Source organism: Calliopsis andreniformis, chromosome 6, assembly GCF_051401765.1.
Source record: "Calliopsis andreniformis isolate RMS-2024a chromosome 6, iyCalAndr_principal, whole genome shotgun sequence".
Taxonomy (NCBI): Eukaryota; Metazoa; Arthropoda; class Insecta; order Hymenoptera; family Andrenidae; genus Calliopsis; species Calliopsis andreniformis.
Window position 1 is genome coordinate 536,516 of NC_135067.1, and position 17,332 is coordinate 553,847.

The 17,332-nt window shown below is 33.5% G+C and overlaps 2 protein-coding genes and 2 long non-coding RNA genes across 15 annotated transcripts; 2 read left to right on the plus strand and 2 right to left on the minus strand.

Moving 5' to 3' along the window:
- The first annotated feature begins 3 nt into the window (after positions 1–3).
- LOC143180596 (uncharacterized) lies at positions 4–299 on the plus strand. The gene is made up of 2 exons (XR_013002157.1): positions 4–142; positions 241–299. It is a non-coding gene; the product is annotated as an uncharacterized LOC143180596 (long non-coding RNA).
- A 3,813-nt stretch (positions 300–4,112) lies between these two features.
- LOC143180205 (uncharacterized) lies at positions 4,113–6,142 on the minus strand. Of its 4 annotated transcripts, none has more exons than XM_076379767.1 (5): positions 5,892–6,101; positions 5,027–5,611; positions 4,823–4,945; positions 4,579–4,738; positions 4,113–4,498 (listed from the first exon to the last, which is right to left on the minus strand). In XM_076379767.1, exons 1-5 carry the CDS (start codon positions 5,941–5,943, stop codon positions 4,393–4,395), a joined length of 1,026 nt encoding a protein of 341 aa, XP_076235882.1. In that variant the 5' UTR covers positions 5,944–6,101; the 3' UTR covers positions 4,113–4,392. The 4 variants fall into 4 exon arrangements, with proteins under 4 accessions (XP_076235882.1, XP_076235883.1, XP_076235884.1 ...); XM_076379768.1 differs by having other exon boundaries at positions 4,114–4,498; positions 5,788–6,097; XM_076379769.1 differs by having other exon boundaries at positions 4,115–4,498; positions 5,798–6,092.
- Positions 6,143–7,263: 1,121 nt separating this feature from the next.
- Positions 7,264–11,941, minus strand: LOC143180207 (uncharacterized). 8 transcript variants are annotated; one of them, XR_013002091.1, is made up of 7 exons: positions 11,506–11,940; positions 11,118–11,350; positions 10,179–10,266; positions 9,952–10,104; positions 9,716–9,873; positions 8,749–8,982; positions 7,264–8,097 (listed from the first exon to the last, which is right to left on the minus strand). It is a non-coding gene; the product is annotated as an uncharacterized LOC143180207 (long non-coding RNA). The 8 variants fall into 8 exon arrangements; XR_013002090.1 differs by lacking the exon at positions 11,118–11,350 and having other exon boundaries at positions 9,952–10,074; XR_013002092.1 differs by lacking the exon at positions 11,118–11,350 and having other exon boundaries at positions 9,952–10,101.
- LOC143180206 (uncharacterized) lies at positions 7,724–15,470 on the plus strand. Of its 2 annotated transcripts, XM_076379772.1 has the most exons (3): positions 7,724–7,860; positions 14,730–15,098; positions 15,271–15,470. In XM_076379772.1, the coding sequence occupies exons 2-3, from the start codon at positions 14,735–14,737 to the stop codon at positions 15,381–15,383; spliced, it is 477 nt and encodes a 158-aa protein (XP_076235887.1). In that variant the 5' UTR covers positions 7,724–7,860; positions 14,730–14,734; the 3' UTR covers positions 15,384–15,470. The 2 variants fall into 2 exon arrangements, with proteins under 2 accessions (XP_076235887.1, XP_076235886.1); XM_076379771.1 differs by lacking the exon at positions 7,724–7,860 and having other exon boundaries at positions 14,194–15,098.
- The last annotated feature ends 1,862 nt before the right edge of the window (positions 15,471–17,332 follow it).

Here is a 17,332-nt window from a genome sequence, read left to right on the forward strand (position 1 = left end):
CGGCCCACTCGAAGATCTAGTGTTTGCAGGAACTTGGAACGTGGATCGATGCCCGTGGAGCACTAAAGCGCTCTGCTGCGCTGCTGCGCTCTGCTCGTGAACGCGAACCGACTCTGTCAGCGCACTCAAAACGAATAACTAAGTAACTCAAAACTGTAACTTTAATTGTTAAAAATAAATGATTTGAACTATTCGAAGAAAAATAATGTTTTATTTATGAATACGTCTGAACTCTTTCAGGTGTGCTAAGGAAATGAAAAACCCAACAAAAACACTGTCAGTGTAAAAATATGCGCCAAGTATGTATGTACATCCACAAAAATCGTGATTATTTTGATCCTAACAAAAACACTATCGGTATATCCCAGCAAAAACATCGTCGGTGTAAAAATGTACACCCAGTACATTTGCAGAAATCGCGATTATTCCGATTTTACAAAGTATCGAAATCAAATAATAAAGCCAAGTACATTAGCTTTTTATAGTCTATGTGAATGAATACATCAATGTACGCTCTAAAAAATTTGCCACATAAGTATCATTTTAGGAATCATACACAATGTGCGCTCTAAAAAATTTGCAAGACAAACATCGCTTGGCGCGAGTTGCTACCGAGACTCTTGATGTCCTAGCTAGAAATTATAATCCTTCTAGTCTCTCGTAATCCCTGTAGGGCCTGATAAAAACATTTTTTTCGCAAAAGAGCTCGCCAAGTACATTTTAAGTTTAATTTTTCAATTTGTGCATGACTTCTAAAGCGATATTTGTCTTGCAAATTTTTTAGAGCGCACATTGTGTATGATTCCTAAAGTGATACTTATGTGACAAATTTTTTAGAGCGTACATTGAAGTATTCATTCACATAAACAATAAAAAGCTAATGCACTTGGCTTTATTATTTGATTTCGATACTTTGTAAGATCGGAATAATCGCGATTTCTGCAAATGTACTGGGTGTACATTTTTACACCGACGATGTTTTTGCTGGGATAGATAGTCTCGGCGAGAGCCTCACGCCAGTTCATCCCCACCACTCGTGGTGTGAATGTACTTGGTGCGAGTCTCTATCGAGACCCTGATATAGATCGCAACAGATCGTACGCTCGCATCTACATGAAAACTCAAAAAATTGTTCCATCACATTGCGCAGTGCTCTTTTTTTGCTCCTTCCTGTCTTGTAATCAATTTTAATTATTTAGCTAAATTTTTGCGAGGGATGGCCAAAAAACCATCACGGCGTTATGACCAATTGAAGTCGCTGATGATGCAAGTCTGATATTTTCAAGAATTTTGGACTATGTGCACATACATACTATGTTTTTTTACTCATTATTTAGTGTGCAATAATTGAAACTGATTGAGAAAGTTAACGTTGACTAATAGAAAAGTTATGTTTATTATTTCGCATTTTTAATGTTTTGATTTGATTTTCGAACATTTTGATACATTTTTTTCTGTAATGGTACATGGAAATAGAGTTGAATTACCTATTGTTATACGAGGTTTCAATAGAATCCATAAAGGTAGAGAATTATTATTTGCGATGAATCTATTTAGTTAACTGTTTAGTTGCTACGGATAATACACATTGTGTTTATAAGAGCATATGCATATTTCCTGCCACTGTCAAGGCACTATTTTTAATACTAGCTCAACAAAATGTGTGAGTGTAACTCTGATTGTACTTATGAAAGCCAATTCAAGCCAATCTTTTCGTCGCCAAAGTATGTAAAAATCAGTATATCCTTTCTCTAAATTCTTTTTCGTTAAAAATAAAACCATTAAAGGAAGAAAATAATTTAAAAAAAAAATTATGAAATTAAAAATTTTATGTAATAGTATAATTAAATATACTATTTACATAAATAATAACTATACTCTACGTATCAGCTATTGAGATATTAAATTTTGAAAACTTTTAATGTATTAAGTTATTAAACAATACAGTTTTCTAACGATTTGAACTATTAAACTATAAAAACTTCTTAATGTATATATATTAATGTATATAACTAAAAAATATCATGGTTAGAAATTATATTACACAATGTACTAGGGATCAAACATAATTTAAATTATAATAAACAGTTATAATTCCTTGTAAATGTTTTATTGAAAATTGGCGCGGTTTACATATTTGAAAAAAGAGTTTAAATTCCGAAACAGATGGAAACGAATGGTAGGATATTTTTCAATTTTTCATAATTGAACAATTATGTTGTAAGTTGAACCATGTGTTTATAAACCATCTGTACTTGTTACATTTTCATCGATGCAAGGGTCACTGACACTGAACCTCTCGTACTGTTTGCGATGAGTGCGAGACGTTGCGAGTATTCATTAGCGATGTTATTATTTATACATTTAGTGAACAATAAACAACATGTATAATTATATAATGACTAAAACATTGCAAGGATACATTTTTTCCATAAGGCTACTCGTTTCAGAGCTCATTTTTTTTTATTTTTCGATGTGAAAAAATCCGTGCAATGATTTTCGGATAACCAGGTACCTCGCTGAGAAATCCGTTAATAAAAGGCAGTTGCTATAGTAATTAAATAGCGATCGCGAAACAACGGATCGCGGAGTCACCGAAACGCGGAATGATCATTCGTTCAAGTGTCTGTGGTCAGTGAAGATTTAAAGTTCAATTGAAAACTACATAATATTCCTATTAGAAAAATTAATTGTTGCGAGTGTTTGTACTGTTAGAAATAACAATTTTTGCAACTATATCAGATAAGTTTTTACTTTATATTTATTTCTGTTTGTCTATCGGATATGCGGTCTCCGACGCGCGTCCAGCCGCTGCGTCCAGCCGCCGCGGCGCAGAGGCCAGGCGTAAGCAGCGATTCTCAGTAACTGTTTAATCATGCATATTGTTTAATACATAAAACAGTTGAATAATAAAGCAAAACAATATGTTGTATGTTCAACTGTCTTCTTCAGATAACGATAGCATGTTATATTAACTAATTACTGTTCCTTTTGAAGAGGCAATCGCGTTTATTATAGTGCGAGTCAGCGTCAACCCTCTGTGAGTCCGAAGAGGATGAGCTACCGATTGCGGGACAATACGGCCCTCGATGGTTATTAGGAAGAAACACTTCGCTCGAAGAAAGCAGGAAATTACTTTATTCTGCCAGATGTGTAATTTCGAAAATACGCATGAAAATACAAGGTATTTAAAAGAAACTCGGATTCCCACATCTGGCAGCAATAAACGCGATTGCCTATTGTCTATTACATAAAATTTTTAATTTCATAATCTCAACAAAGTCTTTACTGCCCTAGCTGTATGTACTTTCATTTTGCATTGTTTTATTGTATTCCTTTCTTCTGTGTTATTGTGTCAAATATATTTATAACACAATTTTAAAGTTAATATCAGACTGTGAATTTTTATTTGAATTAAAATTTTCAAAAAACTTAATAACGGAATAAAACTTAAATAACCGTATGTCTTATTTTCTAAATATTCCAACTTGATTTATATTCTTCATATTTTGTATATTTTGGCATAAATGAATGAAATTCGCAATGTAGTTATTAATTATTATTCTTACATAAACATTCAAAAATTGCGGGCTTAATATAACCTGTCTACTCCATTTCAATTGTAATTCCGAAAACTCATAGCGCTGCAATCTGCTTCGAGACTTCGCCGATAATATTGGCGGTGACACTAAAATGATAATGGGGTGCTAGCACCCCAAAAATCAGGGACAGAAAGATACATAGGATGTTAGGTCTATCCTTACCTAGTTGGTGGCAATACCTTGCCTCTAACGCGAAGGTAGTGCAGTGGACTGTATGTTCGACTTTCCTTTGTAATTAAAGGAATCGTCGATAGGCGAATGCATAGAGAGGAGGAGACCTCTTCTTCAGGCCTGAAATTCAAACAGCTGACACAGGTCGTTTACCTGTTCGACTTCAACTGTAGTAGCTAAAAACGAATCATACTTAAATTTACCGTGTTTGTTGTTAGCGTAACGGAATCTCCTACCGAAGGCGACCTTCGGTTGGTCACGTATATCACAAACAACGGTTTTCGCGAACGAGATAAAGGCTCGCTATATCATCGCTTTTGTAAACATTAACAAAAAAAATTCAAGCATTTCTCCTATTTTTTTTCTTTGTTTTGTATTTACAATTTCGTACTAATGAAAAATATACATTTTATTTATTTAATACAATACAATAACGAACAAATTTGTCGATACACTTTATAAACTGCTCATATATATATTTCGAAATTGAAAGGAAAGGAGATATAGGAGAACAAATTACATTAATACCTTTGTGACAGTTATAAAAAATAAAAAGATCGAACGTTAGTGTGCTTGCACGATGATACAGTATATATCGTACGAGAAAATGACAGATCTTTCATTTAAGATTTATATTTCTGGCTTTCATTTGAAGTTCGAAACGTCGATTCGTTCTCACACCCTTTAAAATTGTTCTAGTTTGTTGTTGCTGTGAGACCTGGTTTCTGCACGACCGAAAGAAGAGAAGAAATGTTAAAGCGTTACTCCATGATTTCACAATTGTTTAACGTATTTGTAGCTTTACCTTATCGAATGCGAGTTTTTTTTCAAGATATAGTTGGTAGCATCATTTTTTCTGATCTTTAATCCAGATCGATTATGCAGGTTATTACTTGACTCGTTAAGTAGTTTACTTTTTTCTCTTAAATTAATTCTGGCTCTTGTTGATTTATTCACCGGCGTAACTAAAATATAAGAAACTTTAAAAAACAACTGACCATAAAATAAAATCAAGTTATAAATTTTATAATAACGTTACGGTGTATTACTCAATGTCATATGCTTTTCCTTCAATCGTCGTCTCGCGTCTACAATGGATTCCGATTTAGCAAATATTCTCTTAGGAATTTTGAGGAAATCTAATATTTTTGTGGCTACAGAATACTTCAAGCCTGAAAGTGAAAATTTTTGTTAGCGATAGTTATCATTGTTAGCTTATGTTAATTTTTACATCAATATTCATTAGAAATTACTTGGTTTTTTAACAGATCTTTCAAACGAAGGTCTTGAAACCTGAGTGCTTAAATTTGTAATAAGCTTCGATCTGTTGCGAAGTTGAAAATTGGGAATCCTTATCGGTATTTTCGATCTCATTGTTGGGTTTCTTAATCTACTTAATTTCAGAGGGTCAACAAAATGTACTTTTACAGAGGATAAACTTTTCGATAACTTTTCAGATGTTTGAACATCTACCAGCTTCTGTGTGCACGAGTTCACATCAGGTTCAACTGTTGGTTGTACTTTTCTCACATTTTCCTCCTTACCTCTGGACGTAAAAGGGGAATGGATAGCTTCATTCGAATGATTTACATGAGATATACGTTTCAGTGAACATAAACCATCTAATCTTTCGATTCTCATAACATTATTCCTACTGTTATTCTCGTTAATACTGTTTTCCTGCATATGTGCTGTATCTGTGATTAAATTATGTCTTCCTTCTTTCTTTTGATTCTTGAAACCTTCATCACGAATCAATGAATTAAGATTTGTCTCCGTAGTACCGTTTGCGTTTCTAATTTGTGTTCTAGTATTGATAAATAAACGTGTTTCATACTCTAAAAAGTAAACATTGATACGAAAAGATTAACAGAGTTGATCATGCAGAAAAAAGAAATAGAATTAGAAGACAGATTTAATAAAGTAGTTAAACGAAAACTGATTAATAGGAAATTCAACAATAATTTCTCGATGTTGTCTTTATATCAGAATTTGTATTATTATTCAAATATACCTCGCCGTACATGTTTCACAGACATTTTTGTGTTGTTGTAGTAAAAGCAAAGCGTCTAATTAATATATAACGCCAATGATGGATGCTTAAAGAGTTAACTATACCATGAATGCAGAATAGGACTTTTAATACTTGACGGTTAACTTGAAATTCCATGAAACATGGCACTGCGACTTATACCAGGCTTCGGAATTAACTGCTCTTGTCGGTGTCGGTGTCGGACCCATGTGAAGTTAGCTCACACTAGTAACCAAATCCAATAAAACATAGGTCAAAAAATTGCTCTTTAATTGCCCATAATTGCTCATCAATTATTTTTAATTGCTCACCTTTCGTTTTCGAAATATTATCAAAAAACTTTTTTGGGCATCTAGGGACTTTCATGTGTTGGCAACGACATACACTATCCCGAAACTTCTACAATAATGTACAAAACGAACTACACAAGCTACCAAAAAATTGCTCTTTGCTCAGAATTAATTGCTCAACCGTTAATAAGCAACAATTAGGCCAATAAACAACAAATTTCATAAATAAAAATATGAAACTGTAACCTAGTAACTTCTAAGTGCGCATGCGCGCATCTTTAGTAACATTAATACAGATCGTATGTCCGCCTCCACATGAAAACTCTAAAACTTCCTTCACTACATTACGCAGTGACTTAAACAATTGCTTTTTATTTGCTCCTTCCTGCCCTGCAATTACTTTTAATTGCTCATTCGTAGTTTTCGAGAAATCTGTAAGAAAAGCATCGTACTGTTCGGACCGACGCGAAGTTGGTCGCACGTGTCAATCTGCTAGGTTATACCGGCGCATAAAATTTGTCGTATCTCAATAAATGACGACTTCAACAATTGCTCTTTATTTGCTCCTTCCTGCCCTGCAATTACTTTTAATTGCTCACTCGTAATCATCTAAAACTTTCGGAAAAATGCTCTTGCAATTACAACTGCGTTCAGTTGGCAATACATATCAGTTTACAATTATACAAGTTTCCAAAAAATTGCCCTATCTTACTGCAAAATGGCTTAAAAAATTGCTCTTTTCTTGCCCATTATTGCTCTGTAATTACTTTTAATTGCTCCCTCTTATTTTTCGAGAAATTTCCGAAAAACTGTGATGTCGTTTCAACTGCATTAAGTTGGCGACAGATATAAGACTGCCAGTTTTCATGGAATTCAAAAAATATCTCTATATATGAAAATTATAATTGAGTAAAAATTGTAAACCTTTAATTTTGACGGGTGTATTTGCAATTTATATGCTTAGCTTTAAGGCATCCTAAACTTTTCTTCGCGTAAAATCTGAGAAAGATATCTTTTATCGTAGCAAAGTTGTCTGAGATTCAGTTCTGGATTCTTTAAGAAATCTTTGTTTCGTATTGGAAAATGCTATAATCCGTAATTTTTGTTTTAAAAGGGTAATTCAATACATATTGACTTTTTATGTACGAACGATATTTTTGGATGAGCGACTATTCCCGATCTTGTTGCCTCATGAATATGTGTTTAAGAGCTGCATCATATTTTGAGGGAAATTTAAACTAAGGCACCTTTTATGTAATTATAATCATTGTTTGAATACAAATCTACAAAACTATGTAATTATGTGCTCAGTGCAATTATAATTTCATCTATTTTTTCTAAGTACATATGTGAAAACGCTCGTTGTAAAACAAAATATGTTTTGTAATGCAAGCTGCATAAAACTGAAAATTGTTGTGTTTGTTAATTAGAGTTTGTATTGTACAGACATGTAATTATATTTTTCATTTTAAATATAAGTTTGAGTATTAATTTTTCTTAATCATAAAAACCCAGCTTTAAATTAGGAAATAACTAAAAGGCTACAAAAACAAAAGACATTCTTCATAGTGTTCAACTGTTTTAATGAAACAAAAGCGAAACATCCGTAGCAAAAGTTGGCGTGGATCTTTGGCTGCAAGCTTTGTGTCTTCGACAATAAAAGCAATTTTTAGTTTATTTAAGATAGTAGTTTTATATAATTAGTAGTTTTTGTTTTTTTTTTTTAATTTTTTGTTTGTGTCACCTACGTGGGATTAATAAAGTAGTAAGTACAATAATATTTAATAATAATATTCAGTATGTAAAAGCATATGTGGGTACAAAGTTAATTGTTTTTTGATTAGTATAAAAAAAAGAATCGTACACAAAATAATTTCAGGAATCATTTGTATTTTTAGAATACACTATTTTAATATTACCTTTCATATATTGTTAGAATAATAGCATTTCAGAATCATGGTACCTGTAAAGAGAAAACGTGGTCCTCAACCATTTGCACCTCCTGAAATTATTTTAAATACATTATTAAATTTTGATATATTTGATGGTGATAATTTATTGAAGCGAAGGGGAGATCCAGTCTGGAAAGAGATATGTGCAGCGTTAAAAAATAATAGACCTAGCGCTGCATTATCTCTTTTCAGGTCTGTTCAGTTAGACAGAAACAATTTAAAAACCAAATATAAAGAGAAGCGAAATATAATTGAAAATGAAAAGCAGCATAAGACCTTATATTTAGATGATAGTTCTGGCAGCAACGAAAATTATGAAGTTAATCCACTCTTGGTACCAATAGAAATAAAACATTTAGAAAAATTAACATTTAGTATTACTATTGAACAAGAAGAGTGGATTACCATAAAACCAGTGCAAGTAGATTATGCAAGTGGCAATACGCAAATGAGATTGCAAGAGCCCTGGACTAATATATTCACTGCTAAAATTTGGCAAGAACAAAAGCTGCCATGCTGCTTTTCATTTTATTCGCATTATGTGTGTAATAATTTTAAAACATCTTCACACCACCCATTCATTAAAATAAAGGGTAAATGCATAGAATGTAACAACCCTTTGTATGGTGAATGTAAAGAGCCAGCTTTAGGAAATGCAGATTTTATTTTTAAAATTGAAACATTAAATACATGCAACTTACCTCATACAAAGAAAAGACAATTACGTGGGGTAGAAAGAAAAAAATGCCAAGAGAAATTGATGAATGTAAAGGCACTAAAATATTACAGAGGCTGCAAATACAGAAATGAGCTATGGTGATCCTGAACCAGCTCATGTTCCAAAGCCTGAGATATTGCGAAAAGCTCGTCAAGAAGACAGGGATAAAAAACTGGGCATTGATTCCCCTATATCTTTGTGGGAATCTTTAACAAACCTGAAAGAAAAGGTCGAATTTAATAAATATATTAGGGACATTGGATTTAATAAGTGCCATATTTTCTATTGGTCACAGCACCAAATAAATCTATATAACAATGTCCTTAAAAGTTTTCGAACCCAAATTTCCATAGACGCAACAGGAAGCGTTGTGAGAAAAATCCATCGACCTAATAATGATTCGAGTGCCATTTTTCTATATGTAATTGTAATGCATATAGGTGATAAACCCATGAATGAAATAAAGGTAAACAGTCACATGGACAAAAAGGGAAACAACAGAATATTCCCTGTATGCCAAATGTTATCTGAGAAGCAAGATGCTAATTTTATAACTTACTGGTTAAACGAGTGGAAGAAATCAGGTGCGAAAACTCCATATGTTGTTGTAACTGACATGGGAAAAGCATTACAAAATGCAGTAAGCATGTCATTTAATATTACAACATTTAGAGATTATAATATTAACTGCCTGTTAACTGCTGGATTCGAATTGACATTGCACATTTAATGAATGCAGTGTCACGTTGGGATTGTTTTTCCAAAGTGAAAAATAATAAAGAAACAATTAGAAGAAAAAATTTTTATCTGCATTGCATTGGATTTATGACAACAATAAGTACGTTAGAAGAATTCACAACTGTATTAAAAGCAGTGCTTATTTCAAGTAGCTTAGAAGCAGAAACAGAAGCTACAAATTCCAGAAATAAGCTAATTGAATGTATACGTACTTTCAATAAAGCAGAACTCAACAATGAGTATAACAAAAAATATGATTCTGAAGAAGAAAATGAAGATATTGATGGATACTTAGAACCAGAACTTGTAGAGAATGAACACGAGCCAAGTTTTGATGATGAAATGTCTCATTTTATAGATGGCTTCTTTGCTGAAATTTCAGAAAAAGTTAAAGAATTTAGTATTAATGTGACAGATTTTGAATTAAAAAATAATGATTTTTATTTACCAGCAATAGTTCCCAAATTACGCAGACTATGCTACGAATTTCCCTGCTGGACTTCAGTTATGAAGAATTATTTTCAACATACAGATGATGTTGCAACATCAGCCAGATCTGAGGCACATTTTGCTGATATTAAGAAATCGATATCATTACCTACTACATTAGACAGATTTGTAGTTCAGCATTGCAATTTGATTGATGCAATGGTGAAGTTAAGTATGGCTACTTACAATCGGGAAATTGCTCCTACATACAATGCAGTTACATCTCAGCCTGCTTCAAAATTAAGGAGACACAGCAATGACCACCTTGCAACAACTGAAAATTGGAGGAAAAAGATTCCTGAAATAACTGAAGTTATTGATTCTTCTGAATTTAGCATTCAGTTTGCTGATCACTCATATTGTTCAAATCATGATCATAAAAATATGAAACTGTTAGGTAATATGAATGAACAATTAAACTATTCAAATTTCATTCATGATATACCACAAAACTCTACAATAACTGAACAATATGAAAGTGCAGAGACATGCAAAACAGATGCTAAACCTGAACGAGGATATTTTGTTAGAAAACAACCAGAAATAGTACTAAAACTTAGAAAACCATCAAGTGGTAAAAGCACATCAATTATGCGAAATGCAATGTGTTTAGCACCAATAGAAATTGCTGGAAATTTCATTACATTTAGTGGAACTTGTGCTTTTGACAGCATAACAGAAATTTTGATAAGTGGATATTCCAACATAAAGAATTTTAAAACTTACATTGATAATTTAGCAGAAGATAATAATTTATTAAATCATTACAAATTAGTTGCTATTTACGCAACAGAAGGTGTTAAAAATAAACATGTATATAAGCGAAGAGCACAAATCTTGTATCACTTAAGAAATGAATTATTCCAGTTCGATAATTTTGCATTAAATTGTGAATGTAATGTAGTTAGATTATTCGAAACTTTAATGGAACATCATACATCTTCTTATGAAAAAAGAATATGTACAAATACAGAGTGTAACATCACTATTAATAATTTATCACTACCAGTGTTGACAATCCCCAAAGGAACTATTTATTGGACAGAAGGGTTCAAAAATTTGGGTGTACATATCAATGAATATTTGCAAGAAAAAAGTAGATTATGTGTACAATGTAATAAGTACTGCTTATCTGTCGAGATAGTAATTGGTCCATATTTGTGCCTCGATGTTGAATATCTTTATAGAAATCATCATTTTGGAAAGGAAGGAAGTGGTAGTAATAATTATAGAACTTCCCTTCAGGAATTACCCATTTCACTCCAATTGCAAAATAAGAAGTTTATACTCTGTGGGGTTATAGAATATGATGCAAACAGGACACATTACGTTGCATATTGTAGAAATATAAATAACACCTGGGATAAAAGAGATGATATATGTAAACAAAGATTATTAATAACAAAACGCATGCATAATTTAAAATTACAATTTTGTATTTTCTTTTATGTGAAGTGTAATGAATCCTTGTAGGATAAATTACCCAACTATGCATGCATAAAATAATGATTACCTGCTGCTACCACCAAATGCCACGTGGCATTTTTAGTTTACAAGATCCTGGGTTTGAATCTTCAATATCCATAAAAAAATGTATTTACATGACAATTTTAACGTTACACATAAAAAGGCGGTCAAAGACCTTCTTGTATTTTTGTGCTTAAAGCACTTTTTGCGAATTCTTCGCTCTTTGCGAATTCTTCGCTTTTTGCGAGTTGTCCGCGTTTTGCGACTTCTTCGCTTTTTACGAGTTGGTCGCTTTTTGTGACTTCTTCGCTTTTTGTGAATTATTCGCTTTTTTGCGGATTGTTCGCTTTCTTGCGAGTTGTTCGCTTTTTTGCGAGTTGTTCGCTTTTTTGCGAGTTATTCGCTTTTTGCGAGTTCTTCGCTTTTTGTAGTAAGAATGGAATGTATGAATGAATGAATGGTATGGATAGAAGTAGAAGTATAGATTGCGAGCACCCCCCTTATTTTCTCGTAAGGAACTGCCGCGGTTTGTTTGTCAACATCTCGAGCGCCTCCAGAAACCAAAATGGCGCAAAATTTGAATATCACAAATACGAAATATAAGAATTGAATTAATATTAACTGTATTTGTAAAATTATTTCGCAATAATAACCAAATAAATGAACTAATAATAATGTATCAAAAAATGAATAAAAGTGAGTAAAAAAGATATAGTTTTCACTACTGAAACTTGGTCTCTGCCAGCGGTGACGATCTTGACAAGCAACCTGAAGTTGCTTGTTAGCAGTCCATACTTCTATAGAAGTCATTTCACAGCAACTTAGACACTTTTTTTGGAGTAACATCTCGGATTTTGTTTAAATTCGGATATGTTGTAGTATTAGATAGCATTGTAGATAGTATTTAGTAATATTTAAACGTATGTCGAAGGATTTTTCAAAATTTTGAAAACATTTAAACATCACTAAAGACTACAATACAGGGTGTCCCACATAAGATGGCGGAGCCGAAAAGGGGAGATTCCTGAGGTGATTCTAAACACCCTTTTCCTTTGCAAAAATGTTCTCTGAAGCTTTGTTAACGAGTTATTAACGAAAAACATCGACCAATCAGAAAGCGCGGATAGCGAGCGCTCGGCCGTTCAGTGACAGGGCACAAGCTACGCGTAGTGTTTCCTACTCGCTGTGCTCGAATCTTGTACAAGAAACTCAAGATCTCTATGTTATTGCCCAATTTCTCTTAAACTATTAGATGGAAAATTATGAAAAAAATCAGGGACACGTCAGCTATTCCGACACATATTATGGAATTTTTTCAAATTTTTAAATTAACTATCCAAGTTGTAAAAAATAAAAAACGAGGAAGAAGAATATAAAAATGCCGATTTAGTAAAGTAATGCTATAGTAAGATAATAAAAAACAATGTTTCCGTAGTTCCTACAGATTGTACATTATTTTACTGGGTATCAAAACATTGAAAATTGTACAAAAATACTTATTGCATAAGGAATGAACGAAAGTTGGACATATTAGTTGCTGCAATCGGTAAAAAGTACGGACACATAAGTTTTCATTTTTTTAATTATGGCGCAACGAATAATAATTAATAATAATAATTATTATTATCGGTAAAACTTACCCATTCGGAGAAGAATTCACTTGCTACTTGTACACTTGTTCCACCGGGTCACTGCACCGATCCCGGTCGTTGGTGGATGATGGCCGGTAACGTACAGCACAAAGTCTGCTGATCGCAGGTATACTACACCGCACGGAGCCACCTTGCATTTATGACACTTCGCGGTCACTAACACTGATCACTTCACCAAACAAGCACTTGACCTCTTAACGACCGACAACCGCGGAACACACCGAATTAAATACCAGAATTTTAATCTGGAACGAGATCGTTCCTACGTTTAAAAAATATGTGGCCCTGAAAAGGGCCGATTGATTATCAGAGCAGGTGTTCGAATTGGCCTCCTTCGGCCTCTTGCAGGGTGCGGAGGCGACTTCTCGGGGGTGTAGAGCTTTGTCGGAATACTCGAATTTGATTTGTTAGTTGACACCAACGAGGTTTGATCTTCCTGGGTTACTTTTTTTTAGTGGAGGTGGTAGTCTCCTCTGCTAATTATGTTTCGAAGTATCGATACTACATTACCAACAGTGTCAGTAGCGCAGCGACAGACCATCCGCCTGCTAAACCGTTGCATACTTTTTAACCACAGGTTCGAGTCCCTCTTCTAGGCTCATCTTTTTTAATTCTCGTAAACATCTAATAATGATCAACATTAACTTTTATATGTTTTTTGAGAGCATTTAAAAATATTTTAATCTGAAATATCTATAAAAATAATTTTGGAGTGCTTTTCACGATTCCATTTTTCTTGTCATATATATTGTCACTTAAATTCATATCACATAAATTATGAACGAATTACAACTTTAATTAATTAAATCAATCTCTCCCCCTCTCCCTCTCTGTTCGAAAAATGTATGATATAGGTGTTGGTAAATATACAGATTAGGGGTGCCACCTCCGATTTCAATAAACAGCTCTCGCTAACGAATCTGATAACCCAGACCTATTTCGATCACTCTTTTCAATATTGAAAACTTTCTTTGCGAATATCTCGAAAACTAAAAGAGATCTCCTTGTATATGTATAGGGAAAAGTTGTTCAGAATGATGACCTTGACAACATATTCCAAGGTCACTGAAATCGGAGGTGGCTCCCCTAATCTGTATATTTACCCTTTCGGCCAATAACACTTTTTTACAATAATCACATTTTGCACTACATGTTTTATTGTTCGTTACTTATTTGTGGAAAAAGTATTATTGTTCGATGGAAACCACGGTAAGGTGGTGGGTTTCTTTCCATCAGGAGGGGATAAGGATGGGTTTCAAACTGCTTTCAGCTTCCGAAGTACTTAATTTTCCGGAAATAACCGAGAAAGATTTCAAAATTCTGTTTATCGGTTCTTATCAGTTATCACAAGCGATTTCGTATTTAGCAGAACTTGTAGATAAAGAAAATAATATTAGTGTCTGTTGCCTTAAAGAGATCAATAACATTCTTAAATTCGATCTGATACATTTTTAAAATCACTTTTGATCTCCTTATTCGGCTAGGCTCTTTAAAAAAAATCCAAGATGTTACTCCAAAAAGTGTCCAATTTTTGCAACTTTTTCGTTTTTTTTTTTTTTTATATTTGTAGTAAACGATTTTCACTGATTAATGTATGTACATATGTATTCTGTTTCAGAAAAAATGAGCGATATTGAAGAAGATACAGGAATATCTCCTAAGACACCACTGGAACAGCTGCAACTGCTGCAGCTAGAAATACGGAACCAGCTGCAGCAGTTGCAGCAAGAAAGGAAGAAACAACTAAAAAAAGAAGAGGATATTAGCAAACAGCTGCAGCAGCTACAGCTGCTACAACAGCCGCAGCAGCTACAGCTGCTACAACAGCCACAGCAGCCTCAGCAGCAGCAACAGCAGCTGCAGTCTCAGCCGCAGCTGCAGTCCCAGCAACAGCAACAGCAGCTGCAGCAACAGCAGCTGCAGCATCAGCAGCAGCAGCAGGAACAACAGCAGCAGCGACAGCAGCAGCAGCAGCCGAGGCGAAATCGTGAGTACCTTTTATATTTTTTACTACTAATGTACTTCTTTCTTTGTGGATCTTGCTTTTAAGTCTTTATTATTTGTCCTCAAAAGAGCGAGTGTACAAGTTGTTAACTTACATCACTATATTGCTCGTAGTGTATGCCCTCTTAATAATATCAGTGCTTTTATCTGTGCAGGAAATCAGCGAAGGGGCGTACAAAGTCACGCCAGATGGCGCCACCGTCAGGCGCAGAAAAACCAGCAAAATTTATTACGACTGTTTTTAAATATTGCAAATATTCCCAAATAAAAAATAAAAATATTTTACAATAAAAATAACTTTGATTTAGTATATTTATTCATGCACCTTGCACAGTGTTACCAGCACACACAATAAAAAAATAAATTCATTATTCCATGTTATCTCAGTTATTGAAATTGAAATCTCTGCTGAGTTCAAATAACTCTTGAACTACTTTTAAAACTTTGAGTATTTTCGTTGCTATGTACTGTCATTTATTCAGTCTTCTGTATATTATTATATACACAGGAGTCTAACGATTTATATCCTTAAGAAAAAAATCTTGATCAAGTCCAACATCGTTTAATTAGTTTAATACATTCATCTTCTTTTGAATTAAAAGTTAAATATTAGATTCATTTAAAATTAACTTACAAATAATAGTACCGAAATGAAATACCTGTAAAACATTTGTTGGTAATCTTATTTGCATGTCAAGCATAAACTATATAAGGTTTTATCAACTTTTTTATATAAGCTTTCACATATCATTTAACATTTTGCTATAATACGACATTTGCAAAAAATATTATGTATCTTAATAACATTAACACAACTGTTTATTAAACGATCCATTACTCTACTAAGAACTATATTCAAACCCTGTCCTAAATTCTGTCTGTTCCTTTCCTTTTTATCCAAAAGATTTAACTGTGTTGGAAACCTAGCATTTCTCAGCTTGATAATTCGTGTGGCAAACTTGCTTTTCCTTACAAGCACAACCATGGAAAAACCCATAAACTCATTTCAAGAGGCCTACAGAGTTTCCACCATCACCTACCCTCTCAAGAGGGTCCGATGCTTGCCTTCGGTGAGAAAGGCAGATTCTGGTTGACTGTCGAACTGTACTCACTGTTGCAATAAAGCATATTGTAGTTAACATACAAGTTAATTATTCCTGGGAATCCAACAACTGCATTAGATCATTTATTGCAATTAGACAAAATACTGACACTAACAGGATGCTTAAAGTTTCCTGATTTTCCACAATACGGTAAACCTTAATTACTTGCAGCTTACATTTTATAGTTAATAGATGCAATCGTTTTATTTGTTTTTGAGAATACATCATACCATACATAAACATAATCTTTAAATATAACCTTATTTATGTAACACAACATTAAAAATGCGACATAATACACATATCTTTTATATTAGTCATCGTTAACTTACTCAATCAGTATCAATTATTGCGCATTAAGTAATTAGTAGAAAAACATAGTATATGTATATGTGCACATAGTCCAAAACTCTTGAAAATACCAGACTTGCATCGTTACCCACTTCAATTGATCATAACCCCCAGATTGGTTTTTGGACATCCCTCGCAAAAATTTAGCTAAGTAATTAAAACTGATTACAAGACAGGAAGGAACAAATAAAGAGCAATTGTTGAAGTCGTCATTTATTGAGATACGACAAATTTTATGCGCCGGTATAACCTAGCAGATTGACACGTGCGACCAACTTCGCGTCGGTCCGAACAGTACGATGCTTTTCTTACAGATTTCTCGAAAACTACGAATGAGCAATTAAAAGTAATTGCAGGGCAGGAAGGAGCAAATAAAAAGCAATTGTTTAAGTCACTGCGTAATGTAGTGGAGGAAGTTTTAGAGTTTTCATGTGGAGGCGGACATACGATCTGTATTAATGTTACTAAAGATGCGCGCATGCGCACTTAGAAGTTACTAGGTTACAGTTTCATATTTTTATTTATGAAATTTGTTGTTTATTGGCCTAATTGTTGCTTATTAACGGTTGAGCAATTAATTCTGAGCAAAGAGCAATTTTTTGGTAGCTTGTGTAGTTCGTTTTGTACATTATTGTAGAAGTTTCGGGATAGTGTATGTCGTTGCCAACACATGAAAGTCCCTAGATGCCCAAAAAAGTTTTTTGATAATATTTCGAAAACGAAAGGTGAGCAATTAAAAATAATTGATGAGCAATTATGGGCA

Bases quoted from the DNA above. Each gene is read 5' to 3' on its own strand.
- LOC143180206 (XM_076379771.1), top strand. From the start codon at position 14,702: ATGTATGTACATATGTATTCTGTTTCAGAAAAAATGAGCGATATTGAA. The intron at 15,099-15,270 runs GTGAGTACCTTT...TTATCTGTGCAG, and splicing joins GCAGCAGCCGAGGCGAAATC to GAAATCAGCGAAGGGGCGTA.
- LOC143180205 (XM_076379767.1), bottom strand. From the start codon at position 5,943: ATGGAATTTCAAGTTAACCGTCAAGTATTAAAAGTCCTATTCTGCATT. The intron at 5,612-5,891 runs GTATAGTTAACT...TTTACTTTTTAG, and splicing joins AGTCCTATTCTGCATTCATG to AGTATGAAACACGTTTATTT. The intron at 4,946-5,026 runs GTAATTTCTAAT...TTTCACTTTCAG, and splicing joins AAGATCTGTTAAAAAACCAA to GCTTGAAGTATTCTGTAGCC.